This window comes from Tachypleus tridentatus, chromosome 9 (genome assembly GCF_004210375.1).
Source record: "Tachypleus tridentatus isolate NWPU-2018 chromosome 9, ASM421037v1, whole genome shotgun sequence".
Lineage (NCBI taxonomy): Eukaryota > Metazoa > Arthropoda > Merostomata > Xiphosura > Limulidae > Tachypleus > Tachypleus tridentatus.
In genome coordinates this window covers 48,152,780-48,177,169 of record NC_134833.1, presented here as the reverse complement: position 1 = coordinate 48,177,169, position 24,390 = coordinate 48,152,780, and the positions used below count along the sequence as shown (strand labels likewise).

General features: G+C 31.3%; 1 protein-coding gene across 1 annotated transcript in view; it reads left to right on the top strand.

The window, feature by feature from the left end:
- Positions 1-24,390, top strand: part of LOC143225204 (uncharacterized) — a 159,802-nt gene that overhangs the window by 104,610 nt on the left and 30,802 nt on the right. Inside the window, exons 3-4 of the mRNA XM_076454206.1 lie at positions 7,236-7,371; positions 22,219-22,352. Coding sequence (XP_076310321.1) covers positions 7,236-7,371; positions 22,219-22,352 — 270 coding nt within the window. The remainder of the gene's footprint in view (positions 1-7,235; positions 7,372-22,218; positions 22,353-24,390) is intronic.

The following is a 24,390-nucleotide window of genomic DNA, read 5'->3' as shown; positions in this document are numbered from 1 at the left end:
GGATTATTAATTTATTTTACTAGGACATTATTTCACTTTTCTTCTAACTCATGTTCATTATTTTTGTGCTTGTATTTCCAGATCCAATTTCATTTGTTCTTGTTACGTCTTTACCCTATTTGTGTTACATTTTATAGTAGTTAGGCAGTAACTTCAACAATTCTTTTTATCAGTATTTTGGTTACCATGGTCCACGCTGAACGTACGCAATTAGAACCTCTGTATTATTCTACCTTTAAGCGCGTATTTTTTTTTAACCTAGTAACATTAAAACACGTTCTTTATTGCCTAACAAAGGGTCTCTGCTCGAAACGTCGCACAAAATATTCTAGAAAAAGTCTTTTCATTTAGATAGGACAATTCATTTTTTAGTATCATTTACCCATTAAAAATAATCGATGTCTCTTAATAAATGTTACCACAAAGTTCTTTATCAATGAATATTATAGAAGTTATTTTAGTTACAAGTCATAAATACTTTGTGTTTTTTCATGACTGTTCGCGTGTCTGCAACTGTTGAGACAATTTCATTTTTGATCGTATCTCATTTTCACAACTGTTCAATGAGTTTGATGAAAGACTTTTGAAAGCAAAATATCCTTTGTTATCTCTATAAATTAATCAGATGAAACGTTATATTTAGTTCAGCATTTAAAAAGTAGTCGAATGTAGGAATACTAAACGTATTTATTACTTATCTTATAGTAGAGACTCTTCATCTGGGTTATTACAAAATATTTCAAAGGAGATTTGACAGCAACACCTAAAATAGTTACTTTTGTTTTCGTTTGAACTTTAAATAAATTTTAACCCATTTTACTTGAATGACAAGAATTGCACAAACCAATGTCTTTTTTTTTTTAACTTCACGAGTGACTTCATCTTTTCTGTGAATAATTACCTATAGCTAAAACTTCTTCACCCCTCCATCTTTAAAAGTTCGCGGAGAAGATAGGTTTATAATTATATGCAAAAAACGGCTCGTTTGGGTTGAGAAAATATTTTACATAGAAGAGCGAACAACGTTTCGACCTTCTTCGGTCATCGTCAGGTTCACAAAGAAAGAGGTAACTGACCGGAATCTGACCACATGTTTGAAAGGGGTTGTGTAACTGAGTGTCGGAATGTAGAGGGCGGTGTTAGATGTTTGAATATATAATTCAAGGTAAAATTACAAATTTATATTTTCCAGAAACACCTAAAAACAACATCTTAAACGATTTTTTCAAAGAATTTTCTCACAAAACCATCAACATAATTTCACAAAACAGAAAACTAAAAAACAACCTTACAAAAAGAGACATTAATTCCATTAAAAACCTAAAACAAGACAAAAACATAAAAATTCTAAAAGCAGATAAAGGTAACGCTATAGTCATAATGAACACGAATGAATACATCCAAAAAAATGAATAACATTCTATCAGACACGAACAAATTTAAACCAATACACACAAATCCAACAAAGACACACGAGACGCAACTGAACAAATTACTACAACAAATGAAAAAAGCCAACACAATTTCACAAACACTTTATTCCTACCTACGTAAAACCGACTCGCGCACACCACAAATATACGGCATCCCCAAACCTCATAAACCAGATTGTCCATTACGACCAATAATGTCCACATATGAATCGTTTAATTACAATCTTGGTAAATACATAGCATGGGCATTCTCCAAATACGTAACATCAGCCAGCTCATTTATCAAAGACTCTTTTAATTTCAAGTCTAATCTAAATCAACTTAATCATAAAGCCTTAATGACCAGTTTTGATGTTATATCCCTCTTTACAGAAGTTCCAACCACTGAAGCCTGCAAGATAGCCTTAGAACTCTATATCCGAGACCCTAACCCAACCATAGAAATTCCCAGTAACCAGTTAGCAACCCTAATAGAATTCACCACGATAAAGACAAACTTCATGTTCAACAACAAAAACTATATACAAACAAATGGCCTAAGCATGGGCAACCAAGTATCACCAGTTCTAGCCAATATTTTTATGACACAAGTTGAAACACAAGCAATTACCACAGCATTACATCCACCACTATACTGGTACAGATATGTAGATGACACGGTTGCGGGATTCAAATCTACAGAACACATACTTAATTTTTTCAATCACATTAACTCTATACATCCCAACATTAACTTCACATGTGAACAGGAAGAAAGCAATCAAATATCATTTCTTAACCTCAAAACTACAAGAACCGACACACAATTCAAAATAGAAATCCACCGAAAAATCACCCATACTGGACTATACATTCCTTGGGACTCAGCACATGAAACAAAACAAAAACTCAACATACTAAGAAACCAAATAAACACAGCCATAAAACTATGCTCACTAGATAAAATTAACGATGAATTAGACAAAATAAAACAATACTTCATCAACATCAATAAGTTTCCCCACAAACCGTAGAAAACATTATACGCACACACCTAGACAGAAAGCAAAATCAACCAACTAAAGTAAATATATCTCACGAATCAAAAAATCACGAAACCATATACTGCTGTATACCATATATTCCTGACATCAGCAAACAAATAACTAACATTTGGTAAAAATTAGTAACAAAATATGACATTCCAGTTAATACCAAATTTATTCAAAAACCAGGCACAAAACTGAGGTCTATACTATGTAAAAACTACACTGACAAACACCACACCAACATTATTTATAAAATACAATGTGACAACTGCCACAACTTCTATATTGGAGAAACAAGTAGAAAAATGGAAACCAGATTCAAAGAACATAAAAAGTCACCTTCACACGTTTTCGAACACTGCAAGTCAAATAAACACAACATAACCATAGAAAACACTCAAATTCTAAATAAAGAAACAAACATAAACAAACGCAAAATTAAAGAAGCCTTATTTATACAACAGCTTAAACCCAAAATAAACCAATATAAACGAACGCCTTTATACCTATATTAATATAATAAAATAAATAAAATTATATATTCAAACATCTAACACCGCCCTCTACATTCCGACACTTAGTTACACAACCCCTTTCAAACATGTGGTCAGCTTCCGGTCAGTTATCTCTTTCTTTGTGAACCTGACGATGACCGAAGAAGGTCGAAACGTTGTTCGCTCTTCTATGTAAAATAGTTTCTCAACCCAAACGAGCCGTTTTTGCATATAAATTTCTTAACAAGTGGGTTTCTCGACATCACTGAGGTTTATAATTAATAAGTAATTACTGGTTTCTGTGTTACAAAAAGTGTGAACATTTATTACTGTTTATTTTATTTCTGTGAAAATTGTCAATTTCTAATATCAAGTTTCATTTTGAATCTAATAATTATTTTTATACGATGATAACGATTTTTTTATCCAATGTCATCAACAAACGTCAAAAATAGTTATTTTTTTCATGGACGTCCAAAAATTTTTCTATCTTGAATTTAAAACAGTTTTAAATTTTAGTAATCTACTTACTATAATAATATCCTACAGCGTACATAAACCACTTTTTAGGCTACAGAAAAGTTATTTAAAGACTAAACTGTGCTCTACTTCTTATTTCAGCGTGAACTACTAAGTGTTTGGACGTTTTTCTGTAGTGCTACTAAGTAAACATTTATTTCTAGTATTTTCTTCCTAACATTGTTAGTTTTATTGTTTTTGGTTCACAGCCTGAACATTTTTTCTGAGTTTGTTTGAAGTTCTTGTAACATAACTTGCAAATTTTTTTTTTACTTGGTTTACTTGGACTGTTTGAGGTATTTGCTGGTATTCTAACTGCCACGTACATTAGGCATGTAGCATTTAACTGTGGTAACAGTAGTAGTGTTTTCGGTTTGTTTTCTTAATGGAGTATCAAAATGTCAGAATTGTCTTTTTTGACCATTATATTGGTTATCAATTTGGTGAATACATGTTATAGAGGTCCTATGTACACTGTAAGTCCTGATATGTAAGTAAATACATGATGCAGGGAAAATGTTCAAAGAATCCTGACAGTTTAATTGTAGAGTTTCTAAACATCAGTACTGCATCGGTAAGAAGAAACATGAATAAACGGCAATATATTCGTGAAACCATGCAGTAAGATAGTTACATTACCAGTAAGAATAACAATAAACATTACCAATAGCAGTGATCAAGATGCTGAACGAAAAAGTAAAAGACATACGAGCTTGATGGAAATGTGATGAAATGTTCTTTTGACGAGTTAGTCACATCTGTTCTCAAATTATAATTGTCACTGTTATTAAAAAATGTGTAATTATGGATTTGCAAGTAATTTTAATAAATTGAATTAAATACCACTACAGTATTAAGATAAAACAACATTTCTTTCCACTAATAAAACAACAGTTGAAAGGAAAACAGTTAGAAGAACTGCTATAATACTATTTTTTTTATCAAAATAATGTAAATAGTTCATAGCTTCGGCAATATAATGCTAGGTGTGTCATTCCATTTCAGTCTTTTGTTTGTGTCCTACAAATATCGCCCTTTCATTCAGATATGAAATTAATGTTCCAGAAACGTCTACTGTGAGCAGTTAGGAGATTATAGAAATTACTAAATTTAATTTAAGAGTCAATAACAGACTGACACATACACATATATGTATACACATCATATGACTTATTGAGGTGAAAGATAAGAATATTCAGAACACTAAAGCATTTGAAACTATGTTAAGGAATATTTTACACTTGAAAACCGTTAATATGTTTGATCGTTTTCAAAATGTGTGAATGTACGTGGGAAAAGGTAAAAATAAATAAGGAAATAAAACAAATATAACAACGTATTCGAATTATAACGAATATTTTTAAGACAAACTTGATAACTAAAGATCCTTTTACTTTTTGCAGTATGAAGAAATTATTTTTAATGTAGAAAAAAGAATATATATGATTGTTAAGGAATGTTTATTTCTTTATTTCTAACTCTATATAAACACATACGAAAGACATTGTGATTCTTATTATAATATTGTAGAGACCTAGTGATTCTTATTATAATATTGTAGAGCCATAGTGATTCTTATTATAATATTCTTTATACAAGAAGCAGTGGTACCAAGTATTTGTATTACGCACCTTGAGTTGTGCGATTTGTTCTTAGTTAAACCAAATTTGATGGAAGTGTTATGTATTACGTAACCTAAAATGAACTTGATTCTACTGAGCTAAAACAAGGTATGAGGGTTTCAGCACGTGAACGAAAGTAACAGAAGTTACAATTACATTGTATATATGAAGTTCGAGATATTTGTATGGTCTATATCGTGATAAATTTAATTCTGTAACATCTTTGCTCGTTGTTTTAGCAGTTATATTACAATGTGTCTGGATATTTATATCTATAAATAATTCCATGCAAAATGGTCAGACAAAACGTAAGAAATGGCTGAATAAGGAAATGTCTTCATTAATTTGTTTTCTTTGTTGCAGGGTTGTTCGTGAAAATTATCTTAAAGTGATCAAGATAATGATCCCGCATACTTTAATATATATAAAAAATATTCTAATGCCAGGAAGGATATCAAAATAAAAGTTTTGTTTGTTTAGAATTAAGCACATAGCTACACAATTGGCTACTTGTGCTCTGTCCACCGCAGGTATTAGAAACCTAATTTTTGGCGATGTGAGTCCACAGGCATACCGTTGTGCCATTGGGGTGGAAAATTTTAGTCTACTTCCAACTATTGTTTAAATTCAAGTCACTATAAGATAATTTGTATCAACAAGTATTATTTAATAAATCTTTCACATGCATTTAATTACAGGTATATATATCTTAAGTCTAAACACATGCTTGTATCTTACGCAGGACGGAAGGGAGCAGAATAATTATTGTTTATTTTTTAATTTCACGCAAAGCTACACGAGGTCTATCTGCGCTAACTGTCCTTAATTTAGCAGTGTAAGACTAGAGGGAAGGCATCTAGTCATCACTATCCACTGCCAATTCTTTTACCAACGAATAGTGGGATTGAACTACCATTATAACGTCCCCACATCTGAAACGGCGAGTATCTTTGGTGTTACGGGGATTCGAACCCGCGACCCTCGGATTACTAGTTGAGCGCCTAAATCACCTGATCCTGCTAGGCCTGAGGGGGGGGGGGCAGAATTGAGAAAAAATCAAGGAACAAAATGCTAGAGAAATATAGTTGTCATTGAAAAAAATCTACTTGCTCTCTACTCACCTGAAAAAACGCACATAGAGAAGTACAATACAGCTGTTGTTTTGTTTTAATCTAAGACCAACAATTGTCTATATACAATGTCACTGGCAGTTGAACCATATGGTGTATTACGCATTTTTACTCATTTGTTTGATGGTGTTTACAATTAATTATCAGAATTGTACAGCGCAGGATAAACACACACTGATAACGAAATAATGGTTTACATGATAAAATAAAATGGTGTTTAATGTAAGAATTTAGTGTTTTTTTTGTAATTCTTATGCTGTTTCTCGAAGAACTGTCAGTCAAACTTTACTGTATTCTTACTGTAAATATAATGTAGTAATATCATAGCGTTTATTTCAATGCACATTGTCTGTGACTGAGGGTATGGGATTCAAACATATTTTTTTCTATATATTTTTATTTTAAGTTTAGAAGTGCGAATTATTAAATATTTATGTCTATATGCTAGATCTCGGCAGTTCGGAATTGTATTTTCAATAACTTGCACAGCCCTCTAAAAATATACACTGTTGTTTTTTTAGTAACAGAACGAACAATCTACGACACAAAAAGAAAGAGACAGAAAGAATCAAATTGCCCAACGGGAAAAATATACTTGTTCTACAGACACACCACGTTGTTGACTCACACACATGTGATAATAATTCAACTTTCATGTTATATTAACACGTTGTAATAAAATAACTCTTGATAGGTATTGATATAGTGTACACCTTCATCCAAAACTTGCTTTATTTGCAATAAAATTATTTCCTATGGGGTTTTGAGGTCATTTTGCTTCATCATATAGTAGCCTAAATTAATCAATAACGTATATAAAAACATTTCCGTTTAAAAGGCACACAGGAACAGGATGACGTATTAACTCACAATAAGCAAGCTTTCGTGCATGACCAGAGAATGACAATCGAAAGTGCTTTTTATTTTGATTTGCTTTGCCAGATAAACTTGAATATCAATTAGATTAACACTTGTTTTACATTTATTGGTTGTGATATTTCCTTTTCAGTTAGAGAAATCTGGAGAAAATTACGTGTCATTATCCAAAACAGACCTGGATTCAGAAGGAACCTACCGATGTGAAGTCTCAGCTGAAGCGCCCTCTTTCCAAACGGAAAGAGCAGAACGTGAACTAAGAACATATGGTGAGATATAATTGACAAAAAATAATTATAAAATTGAAGTTAAAATACCAACGTCAATATTTCAAACTAATAGATGTTTGGAAGTCTCACAATGGTTGATTTGTAGTAATGTACGTACTCGTGCACACTTCGTAAGATCTTGAACAATCATGACAGAAAGCGTGACAAATGATCATTATTCATTGTTTGCACTAAGTTTGTATTATTGGCCGCGTATCCATCGGTGGTGTGAATAGTATTTTTTACGATTTATAAGTAAGTGCAAAATTTCCTAATTATTTTCGTTTTGTCAAAGATCAAGCTGTAAAGTGAATTAATTATACAGTACTATGCAAAAGTATTAGAACAAGAGAATATTTTATAATTATTTTCAAAATATGAGTCTAATTCTTCCATACCATTACACAATGCAAATGCTAGCACTTTGGTAAAGCTTCACTGATGCCTGTTGAAATCTGAATCAGCCAGAGTGAGAATACTTATGATTCTTTAGAATTCCCACACACGTTTACCAAGAACATGTCATAAGGGTTCTCCTTAAATGAACATACTGATCAAATTAGGAGTATGAAATAACAGTCATGGTATTCCATTCAGTGTCTTAACTATACAGTAAGAGGCGAAGAACGAGCTAGCAAATGGTACGATATATGCTAAAATAAATAAATTTAATAGCATTCCACAAATAAGCCATAATAAGAAAACAGTGTTTTGTACTATATAATACATTTTGAGGTGTTGCCACCGCACAAAAGGTGTAAAGAATTATCAATAGAGCAGAAGGTGCGCATAAAAGCTTTACGTGATGCTGATTGGACTCTCTGACAAACTGCTTCAGACTTGAAATGCTTCTCAAATATTGTCAAGTGCACTTTAGATCGTGAGACAGAGAGAGGTAAATATGAAAATAGGACAGGAAGAGGGAGAACACCTAAACTCAATTATACTGATATTAAGTATCTTCGTTTATCCAGACTTCGGGACAGAAGAAAGACTGCCACTGATCTCATGCATGAGGTATATCACCATATACCAAATAACAGAATAGTGTTAAGATCTTCAGTATCAAGAAGGCTTAACAAGAATGAAATATTTGGTCGTCTACCGGTTTAAAAATCTTAATTTTGACCTCCAGTTATCGTCAAGAGAATGAAATTTGGTAAAAAAGTACAGAAACTGAGCTGTTGACGATTGGAAAATGGTGTTATAGACGGATGAGACCAAGTTTTAAATATTTGATTCAAATAGTAGATTGTACGCCCGGCAGAAGAAAAGTGAAAGATACTTTAAAGTGTGTCATGTATCATGAAACATGTAAAAGGCAGTGTGATGGTTTAAGTGTTTTTCTACTGCGACGACAGAAGATATTGCAAAATGGACCAACGCAAGCGACATTAGTGATTTTCGTATTCTATTAAAAAAAAGATAATGATCCCAAACACTCATACAACCTTTGCGGAAATTATTTAGCTAAGAAAGAAGCTGCTGAAGTAATTCAAATTATGCAGTTGTCCCCACAGAGTCCCGATCTCAACCAAATTGAGCAGATCTGGAATTTGATCGATCAAAAGCTTGACAAATCAAAAATTACTTCTATAGAAAGTTTATGGAAGTGTACCAGAGAGATTTGAAATTAAATGACAAAGAACACTTTGATTTAATATATTGCACCAACGCCTAATAAACTAGTTGCATTTATCAAAGCAAAAGCGGGACACACAAACTATTAACTGTTTGATAAACTAAAGCACTTCCAATGAGTTTCTGTTTACCAAATATGTCCTTTGAAAGTAACCTGAACTCACATTTTTACACAGTACTCTTTGTATTGTGTCCAGTGCATGGAAAGAACCCTGGACTTCAGCGTTTTATCCTGTAGTTTATTATTGAGCCACCAAATGGTTTAAAAGTTTTAAGAGATATTATGTATAAGAAGTTTATATAATATACTTACAAATGTATTTATTTCAACGATTAATTTTTCCCACTTTCTGGGTGATATTATTGAGAATATCTCGGATAATGATAAAGTATTATTAAGTACGGTATTACTTAACAGTAGGGATCGCCAAGGATTCCAAATAATTAACGAGAAACTACCCTATTGAATTTGTGAGCGAAAATCTGACCATTCAAAATACTGGATACAATATATTATGCGCATATATGCTAACAATGCGCTAAAAAAGTCACTAACATTTTTTTATCAACTGTCTATACGATCATGTCAGCGAGATTAATTCCCAGGCGGTTCGGACTATCGCTACAAGATCTCTCTAGCTTACATGAATGATCTGTAGATATCTGATTTTGATATTCCGATAAATATATACAGTTGTTTACCATGCACGTATTTTAATATATTTTCAACCCAATTTAACTAAATGTGATCCGTATGGCTAAATGAAACAGTCTATTTTAATACAGCATTTATTTTGTTTTGGATATTTTTATAGCAATTTTACAATTAACCAAAAACTCCTACGTCCGTTAAAATTTTAATTTCGTTTCCTATTTATTATATAATATTTTTCGCAAGATTATTTTTACTCAGTATTTTAAGAAAATATTTTAATTTAGTGATTAGAATGCTTCTTTATCTGGCCTTAAAGGAATATTGTAGGAATAATACCAAGGCATATTACATAATTTATAATTTATTGTCAGAAAGAGCTTTCCAACAATAAAGGGTGCGCCAGCAAGTCTTGACAGCGTGCTTACTATCCATTCGATCAAATGCATTCCAACGCTTAATTATCGTGTGGTAAAAGAGGCTAAAATCTCCGTGAATAGTACAATAAAAGCAGATTGAACGGTAGAAATCTTTACATTCATGTACCATTTGTTTCGACACTAACATTTCATGGAAACTTTCTTCTTAAGATAGTTTATGCAGCTGTAGGGATACAAAAGATAATGGACAGCCTTAAGAAGTTATTAACTCTAAAATATAATACCTTAGAATTAGCTCCATAGAAGAGACTTGTGTGCGTGACTTTGAGCGCAAAACTGCATCGAATCGTAGAAGAGATAAGAGAAACATATCACATTAAATTTGTAATATACATTTCAGTAATGATTTTACTATTACACCTGAATTCAACTGAGTCAAAATGTATATATGTATCGTAATTCGAGTCATTTCTTATTACATCTACTTCAAAATTCTGCTTTATAATTATTGTAGAAACATAACTTTATGAAATAATTTATCTAATTTATCAGTTTCACATTATTTATCAATATTTACTATTTAAATCAAATCAATAAACGTAACCTGGAATATATTAATGCAGTCTTTTGTAATCAAGTCTAGTATATACATAATGTTTTGCTAGATATAGTGTCAATATCTATGTTCGCATATTAGTTTTGTTTTATATGGTTAACGATAATTAAAAAAGCGACAAAATTATAAATAGGCGAAAAGAAAAACAATATACTTTTAATAATACAGCTCTGTTACGTATATCATAAGATGCGTCATGTGAGTGAAAACTTTGCGGGATTGTACATTCCTCGAGGAAATGGAAGATTGAGCGCTTTCAGCGTTATTTTCAGCAATTAGCTTTCATCGCCAAAATACTTAATATGTTGAAAATAAATAGCACTTTTGTGTTGGCCCACGAATACATAGTGCCTAAAACATAATACTACATAGAAAGCTAGTAAATATACCGCAAGAGTCAGCAAGAATATTCTTGTAGCTGAAATTTGAATATGCAAACATTATTTACCTATTGAATATATTCCGCTGAATTAATGTGAAAGGTTTCATGTTGATGTATCATATGAACTTATCAAGTCTAAACTGTCTATTAAATATAATGCGTATATGCATGTTTTATTTTGGAATCTAGAAAATGTTGGAAACAAATACATTTTGCAACACTAAAAATAAGAAATTGTAAACATTTGTGTCGAAAAATGATAAAAATATTCAGTTTGAAAATAAATGCTTTCTAAACCTCAATTTCGTTTGTTAGTTGATTATTTCTGTCTTTATGGGAGGATCGCAGGTTCGAGTCCCCATCACACCAAACATGCTTGTCCTTTCAGCCGTGAAGACGTTATAATGTAACGGTCAATCCCACTATTCGTTGGTAAAAGAAAAGCTAGCACAGATAGCCCTCGTGTAGCTTAGCTCGAAATTCAAAAAACAAACAAACTGTCTTGTAGGATGATATCAGCAACCAGTTAACTGTTGTTTCAGACACAATCATTTTTATTCTTCTCTCTCAAATTTTAGCAGACAAATTGAAAATGTATTAGTAATACAAACTAACATAAAACTACAGGTAAAAATACGTGACATGTTGATAACTCTCTCTATATAGTTATGTACACTAAGGGTTGATAATATTAAAAAATAACATTTACTTAAATTCGAAGTTTTGTTAATATAAATTTTTATCATTATTTTAACTACAGTGTCAGGTGAATAAATATTACTAATTCTCTATTTTTTTTTTTACAACTTTCTCATAGAAGTGAAAATATATTACCCAAATTTAAGGCACGAAATATTTAGCTAATGTACACACACAAGTTACGGGTTCGAATCCTCGTCACACCAAATATGTTCGCCCTTTCAGCCATGGAGGCGATATAATGGCACAATCAATTCCACTACTCGTTGGTAAAAGAGTGGCCCAAGAGTTAGCAGTGGGTGGGGATGAATAGTAGCCTGCCCTCTAGTTTTTACGCTGCTAAATTAGGGAGGGCTAGCGTAAATAGTTCTCGTCTAGCTTTGCAAGAAAATTCGATAAACTAGCAAACACACATATAAGTTATTCATATTACAGCTCTGTGAAATTACAGTGCTTCAGAAACTGTTTTAGATTTTAGTAATTTTACGTCAGTTTTAATATCGTATATACTGAGGTGGCGATAAGAAGATATACGTCTTTGCCGTTGTGCCTAACTATACCAATATGACGTTTTCATTAATAACATTAAATATATTTATGAGATAGTCCTTAGCAAAAATAACATCTTAAATACTAATTGAGTTAAGAATATGCTCACCTAGCGAAGTAATGAATTTCATAATTAATTTACTTTTTTTTAAATCACTTAATACAAACATTATGTGTGAAAAATGAAGAGTGTATACTTATTATAAAGATGATTTTATCGTATAAAAGAATGGAAAGTAGTTTCAGATATTTATAGTATTTCTTCTCCTTAAAATAATTCTTATTGAAGACTTGTTTTTAACGCGTATTGCTCATTTTGATAACATACTGTGTGAGAAATCTATGATTAATTCTTGATGGCAAAAGCAAATTCACCGTGTGTAAGTTACACAATGCTAGTTATAACATTACAGCAAACTTAGATCAGATCTAGTTCATTGTAGCAAAATTAATTTAAAATCTACGTAAAGCCGGTAAATGTTAAACATGTTGTTTTTAGACATCTATCAAGTAATCTAATAACCAGCCATCACCTACATGACTCAGCAAAATAAAAGTTCGTTAAGGAAATTCAATGAGAACCCGGGACAAGGAAAAGTTAGAATGGTATATGATGTAGCCTCATAAAATACTGTGTTGTTTACACACTTTTTCATCAACAGTAAACTGACTGGAAAACATGATCTTGTTTTCTAAATTGTTGTTTTATTTGCATGACATATCTTTTGCGATCCTGACATTTTAAGATGGCGAAACACTTATTGTTAATACATTTGTTTTCATTCTTTTAATTAATATATTGTATAACATATATTCACCATGTAAAAACAAAACAAAACACATTTAAATCGGTAAATGATGTACGATAATTTTAGGTTTAGCTTTATAAGTACATTTGCTTCACCAAAGTTTAGTTTCAACGTTATATTTAAGCCTGTCTGCTGTAGAAAATTATATTACCTTTCTCTAGATATTTTTACAAATATTTATCTCGAGTTTGTTTCTTGCTGACTGAAACTATTTGTATATAGATTAATAGCTCGATAAACTTTGATTGTGAAAAATTATAATAAACCACTCTACATAAGTAAATACTATTCTTACCGTTTTTTATGCTACACAGTTATTATAGAAAAATTGCTAGATGACTAATAGCAGTGTCAGTAACACAAGTGACGTGTTCGCCGGAGATAGAAACAATTAATGCTTTAGTTTCTATAAACCAGACAGACATATTGTGTCAAACTTAACAATCGTCACAATACTGAAACTCTTGTTAACAAAACTTAAAAGTATATTACTTATAAAACATTTTAATGTATAAAATACTGAATTGTCTCATTTATATTAGCTTTCATACAAGTTCTCAATGTTATGCACGTTACTATTTATCCATTTCAGTAAGAATATATATTTTTTCATTTAAATACTATATTGTGTAACCATATGAGAAAACAAATACCGATTTGATCAAGAGATATTTTAATCCATCCTACGTAAATAAAGTATTCACATACATACATTATAGTGAAGTATAATTATTTATGACACCTGTAGTACTGTTTGTTTACACTGCGCAATACACGCAAAATAAACTGTAAGTTTCAGTTTGTAGAATTATATTTGACGACAGGATTTTGACCTTAAAGTATTTATTCAGATTTTGAAACAATGTCACGGTAATCTTTCAATTCACTTATAAGTTATACAAAGATAATAAAATATGTCAATCATCATCTATAAATCAATATTTTATGATTTTCTTACACAAAATTTAGTTTTTATCATAGTCCAATGTAACATTATAAATCGTAGAATCGCCGGAGATAATCTATAACATGTAACATTTAGAAAAATATTTCTGTTTTTTAGTTACTACCTTCTATTTTCGATCTAGAAATTATATATTTGTAGTCTAAAATTACTATCGTTTATAATTTAACTTACCAAGATTTATAGATAGTCTACCTTGTAGGATGTAATTATGCAGACATGTTAATAAATAACGTTATAGCCCATCTTAGAATTTAATTCGTTTCTTCAAATTTATTCAAAGAGCAAGTTCAGCTGGGCAAGTGACGACTGGATAACCTTTAATATTTAGGAATAACACAAACTGAAACATGCATTTATTATAGAATACTAGATTACTAACTTTTAATTAAACTAACTTTTGTACAAATCTAGTACATTTGTGTTAGTGTATAATTCTTGCAAATTTTCTACCCAGTTAAACTCTTCTGCTCACAATTGTTTATAAGTCATTTAGCTGTAAATGACATTACCATGAGATTCAATCTGTTTTATTTTCCTGCAGTAAATGAACATAATAAATATAAAAACAGATACATTTCAGATTCATACGATATATTGCAACACAAAACGCCACCTGTAACTTAAAAAAATAAGATTAACCTCACATAAATATTGATAATTTTTTTCAAACGTTATAGTATTTATAGAAATTAGGTATTGACGTAGTAACGGCAGTATTATTAACATGATGAATTTTTATTCATTTATGTTTTATAAAATTACATAATCTATAGTTATTTTAGGGCCAAATGAAAATGTTGACATTTTTGACAGTTTCTATAGAAGCAGATTTAACACTATCCAGTTCTTGTGTATTATAAAAAAACAGAGCATGAGTTAAATAAATCCTCATTGGAATAATAACTACCATGAGTACTACAGGAGTCTATAAAGCATAGACAAATCCTCTGATAGCTGATAATATAGTTTCCTTTAAAAAATTATATACCCATATTTAAAATAACCTCAATATATCATGCCAAAACTCTCTGACTAAGCACAAAAAATCCATAAAATATAGACAAACATTTTGATACTCAGTAACATTAGTTTCCTCCAATAATAAAGTAATTAACCACAACATTCTCCTTTAAGCTACAGCGTCACAAAAAAGTTACGTTAAAAACAGGCTAAACGAAAATTTATGATGACTTTCTTGAGTTACAGGAATTTCTGAATGCATTACAATAAGACTCATATAATTTATTTACAAATATTTTCTTACTACAGATTTTCAATAAGAAGAAACGTTACAGTATCTGAACTGTACAGACTTCGTGACACACACCACTGACAACGAGGTCTTTTGCTGAATGTAAAAGCTTGATGAGTTAGCTGTTAAATACCTTAATAAGTGATACCTTCAGAGGCCACCAGTCAAAAGTGTATATGTCTCGATCATGTTTATTATAGTCAACGTAGTGTTATTCTTACCATACAACATAATACTAGTATTTACATGTTAAACTTTAATGTAATGAGTTACGAATATGTGAAAGTTATATAACATGGTTATCCCTTAAGTCGCAATCATGAAAACTTAGTCCAGTCTATGTTAAGCGAAAATATACGGCAATCTTCTTTAGTTGTGGGAACGCTGGTCATAAGGAATAACAGTAGATAGTCAAATTTTACATAAGTAAAATAATGTCTCATAATAGTTGTATCATTAAAATAATGGTTTTGAAACTCCTGTGACACATGTAAAGTATTCATTAACTAAAAAACAACAACAATAAACTATACTAGCTGTCTCATTCAAGTAATAGTTTTACATTTTAGGACATGTAATTACATGTAGAAATAAATTACTTATTGGGTATTGAGACACACTGATATCTATTGATCTACGTTAATCTTTAGTGGTTTGCTCACAAACTGCCTGTGTGCTTACCACATTTTATCTCATCGTCTTCTTCCTCTTTTACCAGCGCACTGGTGTCCAACTATAACAATACCTTTATTCCTATTAAAACACCCTCTGACACCACTTTGAGGAAGTCTCTATTTTTCCACTTCCTATATCGCCTGAAGCAGCTAGCTACTCAATGCGTGTGTCCGCTATATCAGAATATTTACTTACCATAAATGTAAAACAAAAGCTTCAACTTCTGTAGTGCTTTCTTTAATTAATTTATCACTCTGTGGTGTTTTCCTTTTTACCTTATAGCTGTTCATTTATTTTCCAAAATTATATATAAATGTAAACATCTTTGTAAAGAAGAAATAATAAATATACAAAGAACTATCTATGGCTACTTTCACTTATTTTGAACAAATTAATTATAGGAAAGACAGCTAGTGAACAGCACTCTAGCACTCTTGGTCAAAGTTTAGACTATTTACATTAGCGGAATTCAACCGTTACTCTTATGGCACACTCACAGTTTCAGGTGTGGAGCGCATTTTTTGAGCTGTGGGTTGCAAACCATGAACCTTAAGATTCACAATTTAATTACGCTAGACCACTTTAGATCTAGATGCAGATAGGACACATTTCTGCTAATATTTAAATTAAAACCCAAAGCAATAAATACACTGAAGTTTATAAAATAAGGGTGCATAGAAAAATGCATTATACAAAATTTAAATAATGAAGTGTAGAATGTAAGGCGTTTGGTATTATCAAATTGAACTTCACTTTAAAGGTTTAACGACACAGTCAAATAACATGAGGCTCATATATAGCTATTCTTTGTTTTAAAATGCCAGTAAAATGCAGTCAGCAACACCCGTCATCTACAAGACCACCCTTCTCTAAAATAATTAAATTGAGAGTTATTTTTTTATATTCTGAAAGTGTAGGACGTGGACGTGTTCAGTGGCCTATTCTACTACTGAACCGTGGACACTCTTAATGAAAGTCTGTTAAGTTAACCACTAGGCACGTTCGGTCGCGGACTATAGGAATGTTTAGGAGAATTGAAGCTAGAAAAACTACACTATCGAGAAGAGAAGAGACGGTGGTATGTTTCCATTTGCTTTATGAATTTCGTGAAAAGCCACACAAAAGCTATCTGCGCTAGCCGTCTCTAATGTAGTTGTGTAAGACTAGAGGGAAGACAACTCGTCATCATCACCCACCGCCAACTCTTGGGCTACTCTTTTACCAACGAATAGTTGGGTTCACTATCACATTATAGCATCCCGACGGCTGAAAGAGCGAGCATGTTTGGTGCGACGGAGATTCAAACTTCCGACCCTCAGATTACGAGTCAAATGCCCTTGCTACCTGGCTATGTCCGGCCTAGAGACAGTAATAAGGGGATACTCACAGACTAATGCTTGCAGCATGACTTTTTTGTTATTGTTATTGTTCTAAAATACTCCAAAATTCATTGCTCGTTTATGCATTAAATGCTTCTAAAAATTTACTAAAACACATTACTCATTGTCTAAATAGAATCCTAGTGACACAATAAGAATGAATGGTTGAATCTCGTAAAATGCGGAGTTTTAAATAAACAAGACAGTTTACAAAACTACATGCATACAAAACTATGCATGAGGAGTTTATAATTCTGGCGTAATATTTACAAAATATCGGTGAACAAATAGCAGACGTAAGAAAATGGCATATTCATGTATTCTATTTCAAAACAAAAATATAATGTTAAATATATGGAATACATTGCAGTAAATGTAATATATAATTTATTCAATACACTAATAACTTGGGTCAGAAAACACATTTTATGTTTGCTAAACAGCAAATGTTGTATATTTTTCTTAAAGGTGATTGCAATAATAATATCGTAAAATAATGAGAGAATATAAAGTAATAGTTGCAACGTTTATATTCGGTTAATGCCAAGAAACAATTGCAGTATCACATGAACGTAATAATATAAGTTTTCATGTTTAAAATATTACTGTTACTGCTACATTAAATAAAAGTCTGAATTCGGCAAAGAAACAAAAAAATGCAGTTCAAGTTTACTGAATTAACGTAAAAAACTCGCACTCCTCTCTGTAGTTCAAAGGCTTCCTCATAATTCAAAGAGATTCAATTGTATCACTAAATCTGATCCATTATCCCCGATTACTTTTATAGGTACTCCAAGAGATCTGTAGCCGCAACTAGGATAGGACGTCTGACAGGGGTTCCTGAGAAAGTGTATTAGGTTTGATTTCATTAAATTCTTAATATAGGCAAGAACACAGTTTCAAAAATGGCACCTTAGAATCTAAACAAGAGGCAAAAATAAACCTCCGATACCATACACTAGTGTAACAACCCTTAAAACCTACTTCTGGTACCTCCATAATACCTAGATGGCCTTTCAAGGGTATTTTTAGGAGGGTTGAATCGTATAAAAAAAAAAACACATTACCGGGCCACTGTAGAGTTATTTCGTGGACAAAGAAGTACACAAATAATTAACATCAAATAGATATGTGACACTGTTAGCACATTGGTATTCCAAAGAGAGCACAGGGGATTCAAAATCAAATTCTTAATTTGTTTATTTCTTACGCCTTGAAACTTTTCTTTTTGAGTTCACTTTTGATTCGGTCGTCGAGTACACCTTATCTGAAAAAGAACTCAAATTATTTTCTACACCCAGAATAAATATATCCCTATTCTAAAACAAACCAATTAGGACACATTTCCATGGTACCTGAACAACATTCATCATGTTTGGTCTCACTAATTCAGGTGATGTAAGACAGCACAAACATAATGTTGATATGCGTATACAAGATTAAACAATGAGAGTGGTTTTTTTTTCTGGTTAGTCCTTTCTATAAAGCATATTTTTAAACTCATTTCGTAAACGTCTTTCTTGGAAACTCTTCGTTTATATGTACAAAATTTGGTGTTGATTTATACAGATAATTAATGACTAGTTCTAGAACAACATTATGATTAAATGTTTTTTATGTTTGCCCTAGGGTGTTAATAATTACAACATAATTACATACATTGTTTCTGATGTAATTTTGTATCATGTGAAATGGGAATTCCAGCGGTGCTTTATGTAGATCACACTAAAGAGTTTAAAAGCTCAAAATATAAACAATGAAACACAACGACACTCGGAAAAAATATCATTTGCCCTTGAATGTGTATCCAAACTTTTTGCACATCCAAAATATGGATTTAAAACATGACATGGTGTGATAATCATGAAACATAAAAAATAGTTTGAAGTAAACCCTTGAACAACAAGTTTGAAGGAATTCAACAATGTGACTAGAGGTACTTTTCAATATTTAACTCTTATTTACCTAAATATGGACTTTTCTTACCAATTAAATATAGTTAAGAGTTTAGTGTTTTGATTTCAAAGCTTTTGCTTAAACATGATGAGCTATCACACATGCTGTCGTAAAAGTGGTGACCTTTCCCTAATACATCAAGACTGTTGGTCATATATAGTCCATTCAGCCCTACGAGCTTCATACTTAAATCAAATGTTTGTCACCATCGATGAGAAGGAAAAGTTTAAACACCATACATTGCTATTGGTCAGTAAAATCCATCAACTATTTTTTTCTCATATTGCACTATGTCACAGCTTTCATTAGTCTGCAAAAATTTATGCTTTATTAGTTTAGGAATTATATCTTGTACAGCCTTGTTGTCTCATTATATGATATTATAAACCCCACAATATCGTAAAATTTAGACTACTTTTCGATCGAGATTATATGAAATAAATATCATTACTATTAGTAGTGTGCTTTTTATTATTTTGAAATTACGACTGATAATCTTTTTTTCTGGCTCTAAGTTACAGGTTTACCAGTAAGAATAACACAATAACTCAATTGCAAACAGTTGCTGATGCGGATTTTTCCTCAATACCAGAGCCCACCAAGTCGTTTGGGGTCGCAATACACAACATCTGAGTTGAAATTCTATTTTATGTTCTTTCGACCGAGAATTTGTATGCTGAATTTTCAGTTAACCTGAAAATATTTAGTATTGTTGGAAAGTCTCGTCGGTCGAAATCCCAGAAAATGTTAACAGTCTTACGGTGATGTAATAGTGTACAAACGTCCGATCAATAGATAATGTTTCCTCATTATAAGTTGTTTTTTTTTTCTGAGAATATAAACACGAAATAGGCGACTTATGCTATGTTCACCGTTATCAAAACTAGAATTTTAAAGTTGTAAACCTTCTTAGTTTAAACTTAGTAATCCAGAAAGGGGAGGAGGAGCTTTTTCTAACATAAAGCATAATATACCACAATAATTTGTATTTGTAACAAATCACTTTTCAAGGATTTAACTACTTGTTTCTGATGATCTGTTTTTATATTTTACAATAATTTAAAAACACAATACATAATTATATCAATAGAAAAGTGGTAAATATCTGTTGAATTGTATCCTATTTCTTCATTTTAAATAAAAAAATGAGTTTTAAATCATCCACCAATTTAACAACAAACTTTGTGCAAATGTTAAAGTTATTTAACCTATGTAAAAGCCAGGGTATATCGCGTTACATCACCCTTAATTTATCTTAATATTTCAAGACAGGAGGAGACATAAAATGCATTTACCCAGGTACAATAGTTCTATTACTGTTTTCCCATTACAGTTTCAGTGAAGGAGGTGCAAAGGTTCCGTGAACCTTATAAGTATAGTGGGTGTTGGTATAATAAGCCTAAGATAAAGGCAGTTTGGGATCACCTAGCTGAGAGCCAAATGAATAAAATTTGTCATGAAAATAAAAATATCGATTCAGTTTCAAAATTAAATCAGTTCTGAGTTATTTCATGTTATATCACTAACGATTTAATTAAAAACTTCTATAATCAACGGAAACTCTAAACTAAGAAATCTATATAAATATAATAGCACTGTCTATTTTATATGTATGAAACTACTTTGCATAATGTAGATAGATTTTCACCAAAATTGGTATGGAGGCTTATTTGGTCCATGTTTGGGTACGTATAATTTTTTAATTTTGCAATTTTTATTAAAGTTTTTTTCCCACTACCTACCTTTTCCTTAAATACGTCTTTACCAAATTTGGTATGGAGGTTCACTGAGTCCATGGAGAGATGAATACAAAGTTGCGTTTTCACATTTTGTGTTTTGCAACTTTTATGGGCGTTTTTCACGCCCTGAGATAACTTTTGTTAATAATAAACATAATTACTTTCCGTCCGTGAGACTGGTACTCCAGCTTGTAAACAAATATTTTTTTTAGAGTTTCGTTGTCTATAGACTTCATCTTAGACTTTCAGTACGTAAACTAACAACATTACTTTCTTTGCTAAACGACATGATATGAAAGCCATTGTTGGAACGTAGTGTTACCAAAATACACTGCCTTTTCTATGTATTAGAAGTTGTAATTTAACTGATTTGTGCTAAGAATTATTCTATAGAAAAGTCACCAATGCATTTTATGAATGATCTTAATTTTGATTGATTCATAAAGAAACTTACCGACATTTGAATACCTCTACTACATTTTTCTGCCTTCGTTGGTTAAGTTTCACTTCTCAAAATGTATTTATTTCAGTTAGCAATGAAATTTGAGATTAGAGTATACTATGGGGTGAGAGTGGTCGTACTTGTCTCGCCATTTTTGACAAGCTAAATACTAGTTATTGTCATAAATATCAGTTTGTAACAACGACTTAACAGCACGAAACATAGAAGCGGGTGCAAAAATTAGCAAAACAAATTATTCAGGTCTAGGGTAACCACATAGTACTATATACATACAATTAAAAATCATTAATAAAGCTAGATTTTTCCAACAATGGACAGTATTGCACCATACAGTTAGACGCTGAATTTGAAAGCTTTACTTGTTTACTGGCCCCCCGCTAGTACAGCGGTATGTCTCCGGATTTACAACGCTAAAATCAGGAGTTCGATTCCCCTCGGTGGGCTGAGCAGAAAGCCCTATGTGGCTTTGCTATAAGAAAACACACACACACACTTGTTTACTGACACAGGAATATTTTGTCATGTTGCTTAGCTCTTTACGTATTGCAAAAATAAATGTACTTTTGTGTGTTAACAAAGAGATATTCCATGAATATCATTAAAAAAAAAATTGAAGTATTATAATATTTTTAAAAGCTGGTGAAAAATAGACTTCCACGTTTTTTGTTTTTAATCCTTTTCAATGCAGAGCTTCCGAAGGAGGACCCAGTAATGGACGGAATTGAAGATGGTTACAGTCCAGGAGACGTTGTTAACGTAACTTGCGTCGCAGCACCCTCTAAACCAGCCGCCGTTCTAAAATGGTTTATCAACGATAAAGAGGTAGTTAAGAACATTTTGTAAAACAGCAAATGAAAATATAGTTTCTAAACTTAATTGAAATTGTACACGTGAACTGTTTATTTATCTGTTTTGTAAGTTCAGTGTTTACCCTCAAATGAAACAATATATTTATCTGTTCTTTTTTAACCTGGATAGGTGTATCTAAACTATCTTTTTTCTTCTTTGCTTATTTTGTGGTTATCATAACGTTTCTTCGATGTTTGATAGTTTGACTGGTATATTTTCATAGATCATCAATTTACGAAAAATGTTCATTCACAAGTTTTAAATCTTACTTTTAGTGACATAAAAAACGAACGTTTCATCAGTAAAGTCAGGAGAAAATAATTTAAATTGCGAAAAACGTAGTTCATTGTGACAAAAAAAAACGCTGTTTATAAAATATGAATAATTAGCATTATAAAATATTTTGTACTAAAATGTGTGTGTGTTTATATTACCATTTTGTTGTTATATATTAATTTTATTTTACAAAATCTAATAAAAATTTGATTAATTATTATTACGGTTAGTTTAGGATATTTAACTATAACTATAAACAAATGATAATTACATTGTAGCACAGAAAAATATTACTACAAAGTCACTATCTATTTTGAAGCAAACCAAGAATCTAAAATGATAGTAGTTTTTTGTCTAGTTTAAAAATGCATGAATAAATAAATTATTTCATCTTTCACTAAATACGAAATATATAAATTAAAGCTCCAATGTATCTATTACATGTATAAAATTATAGTGCAGTGCTATTAGGCCTAACAAATACACAGATGACAAAAGCCTTCAAACACCAGTACTAGAAAGAGTGATTAAGAATATAGCTGGTTATTATATTAATGATGGATTTTTTATAAAGGTTGAGGATGATTAATTGATGTGAGGACGGCTCTCTTGCATTCCATTATTTCAATCTTTATGTTTTCTTCGAAACAGTCGAAAATACTGTGACTAACCACATGGTGCTATTAGCGGAGAAATACTTAATATTTCAGTGTGAAATTAGGATAAAGTTCTATAATTAAAAGGCTTAAAATCAAATACTTGTGTACAACCCTAAATGATTTACAAATGACTGTATCTCTTTTATCTTCTTAGAAATAGGCGACCTGAAACTTATCGCGTGCTTATGGTTAGTTATTCGTAATTTCGAGAGATTTATAAAGCCTTTGTGTTATAGTATGACAAAAGATCATCATTATTCATTCCAACGGCCGTTTCATTAGTGACTCAACGACTTCAAAAGGTGACAAGAAAATTTATAAGTGGCTTTTGCAGAGAAATGCATATAACAAATGGACATATCAAAAAATATTGCGAATAAACATATGCATTGCTACAAATTCATCTTATTATCGTCCGAAAACATATTGTTTGAGAATCACATAGTTATTAGGTAGTTGATAACGTAACCACAAACAGTATGCTCTTTGACATGAACAAAGCTAAGTACGAAATGAAGAACTGGATATTGTGGCTAATACATGCATATATATATATATGAAATCATGTGCATTCTTCATATTAGAGGGTACGCCAAGCTCTTAACTCTTAGCGTAAAATTTTAAAGCAACAATGATTCTAAAGTAGTGTTGAAACTAAAAGAGTTCGTGATGTATTTATGTATTCTTTATCTAGAACATTAAATATTCTGTCAAGTGAGATTATTCTCAAAACATTAATCGAAGTTTATGCTTGATTACAAACGCTCCGAACACCTGTTAATTTTACACATTTATCACAACATATTTTAAACACTACATCAACAGTTATAACAGTTGTATACGCAAACATATTGTTTATTAGTTAAATCACTTTTTCCAAAAACAACTTTTCAGTTGTTTATTGGTTTAGTTTTCTAGAAACAACTGAAAAGTTGATAACTATTGCTATTTCATTCTATTTTATAAGTATCATAAACATTATCCGTTATATATGTTCTTAGTAAAATGGAATCTAAAATCTATGGTTCCATTCACGGACATATAGCAAGAAATATAGGTTTTTATTTCTCTACATC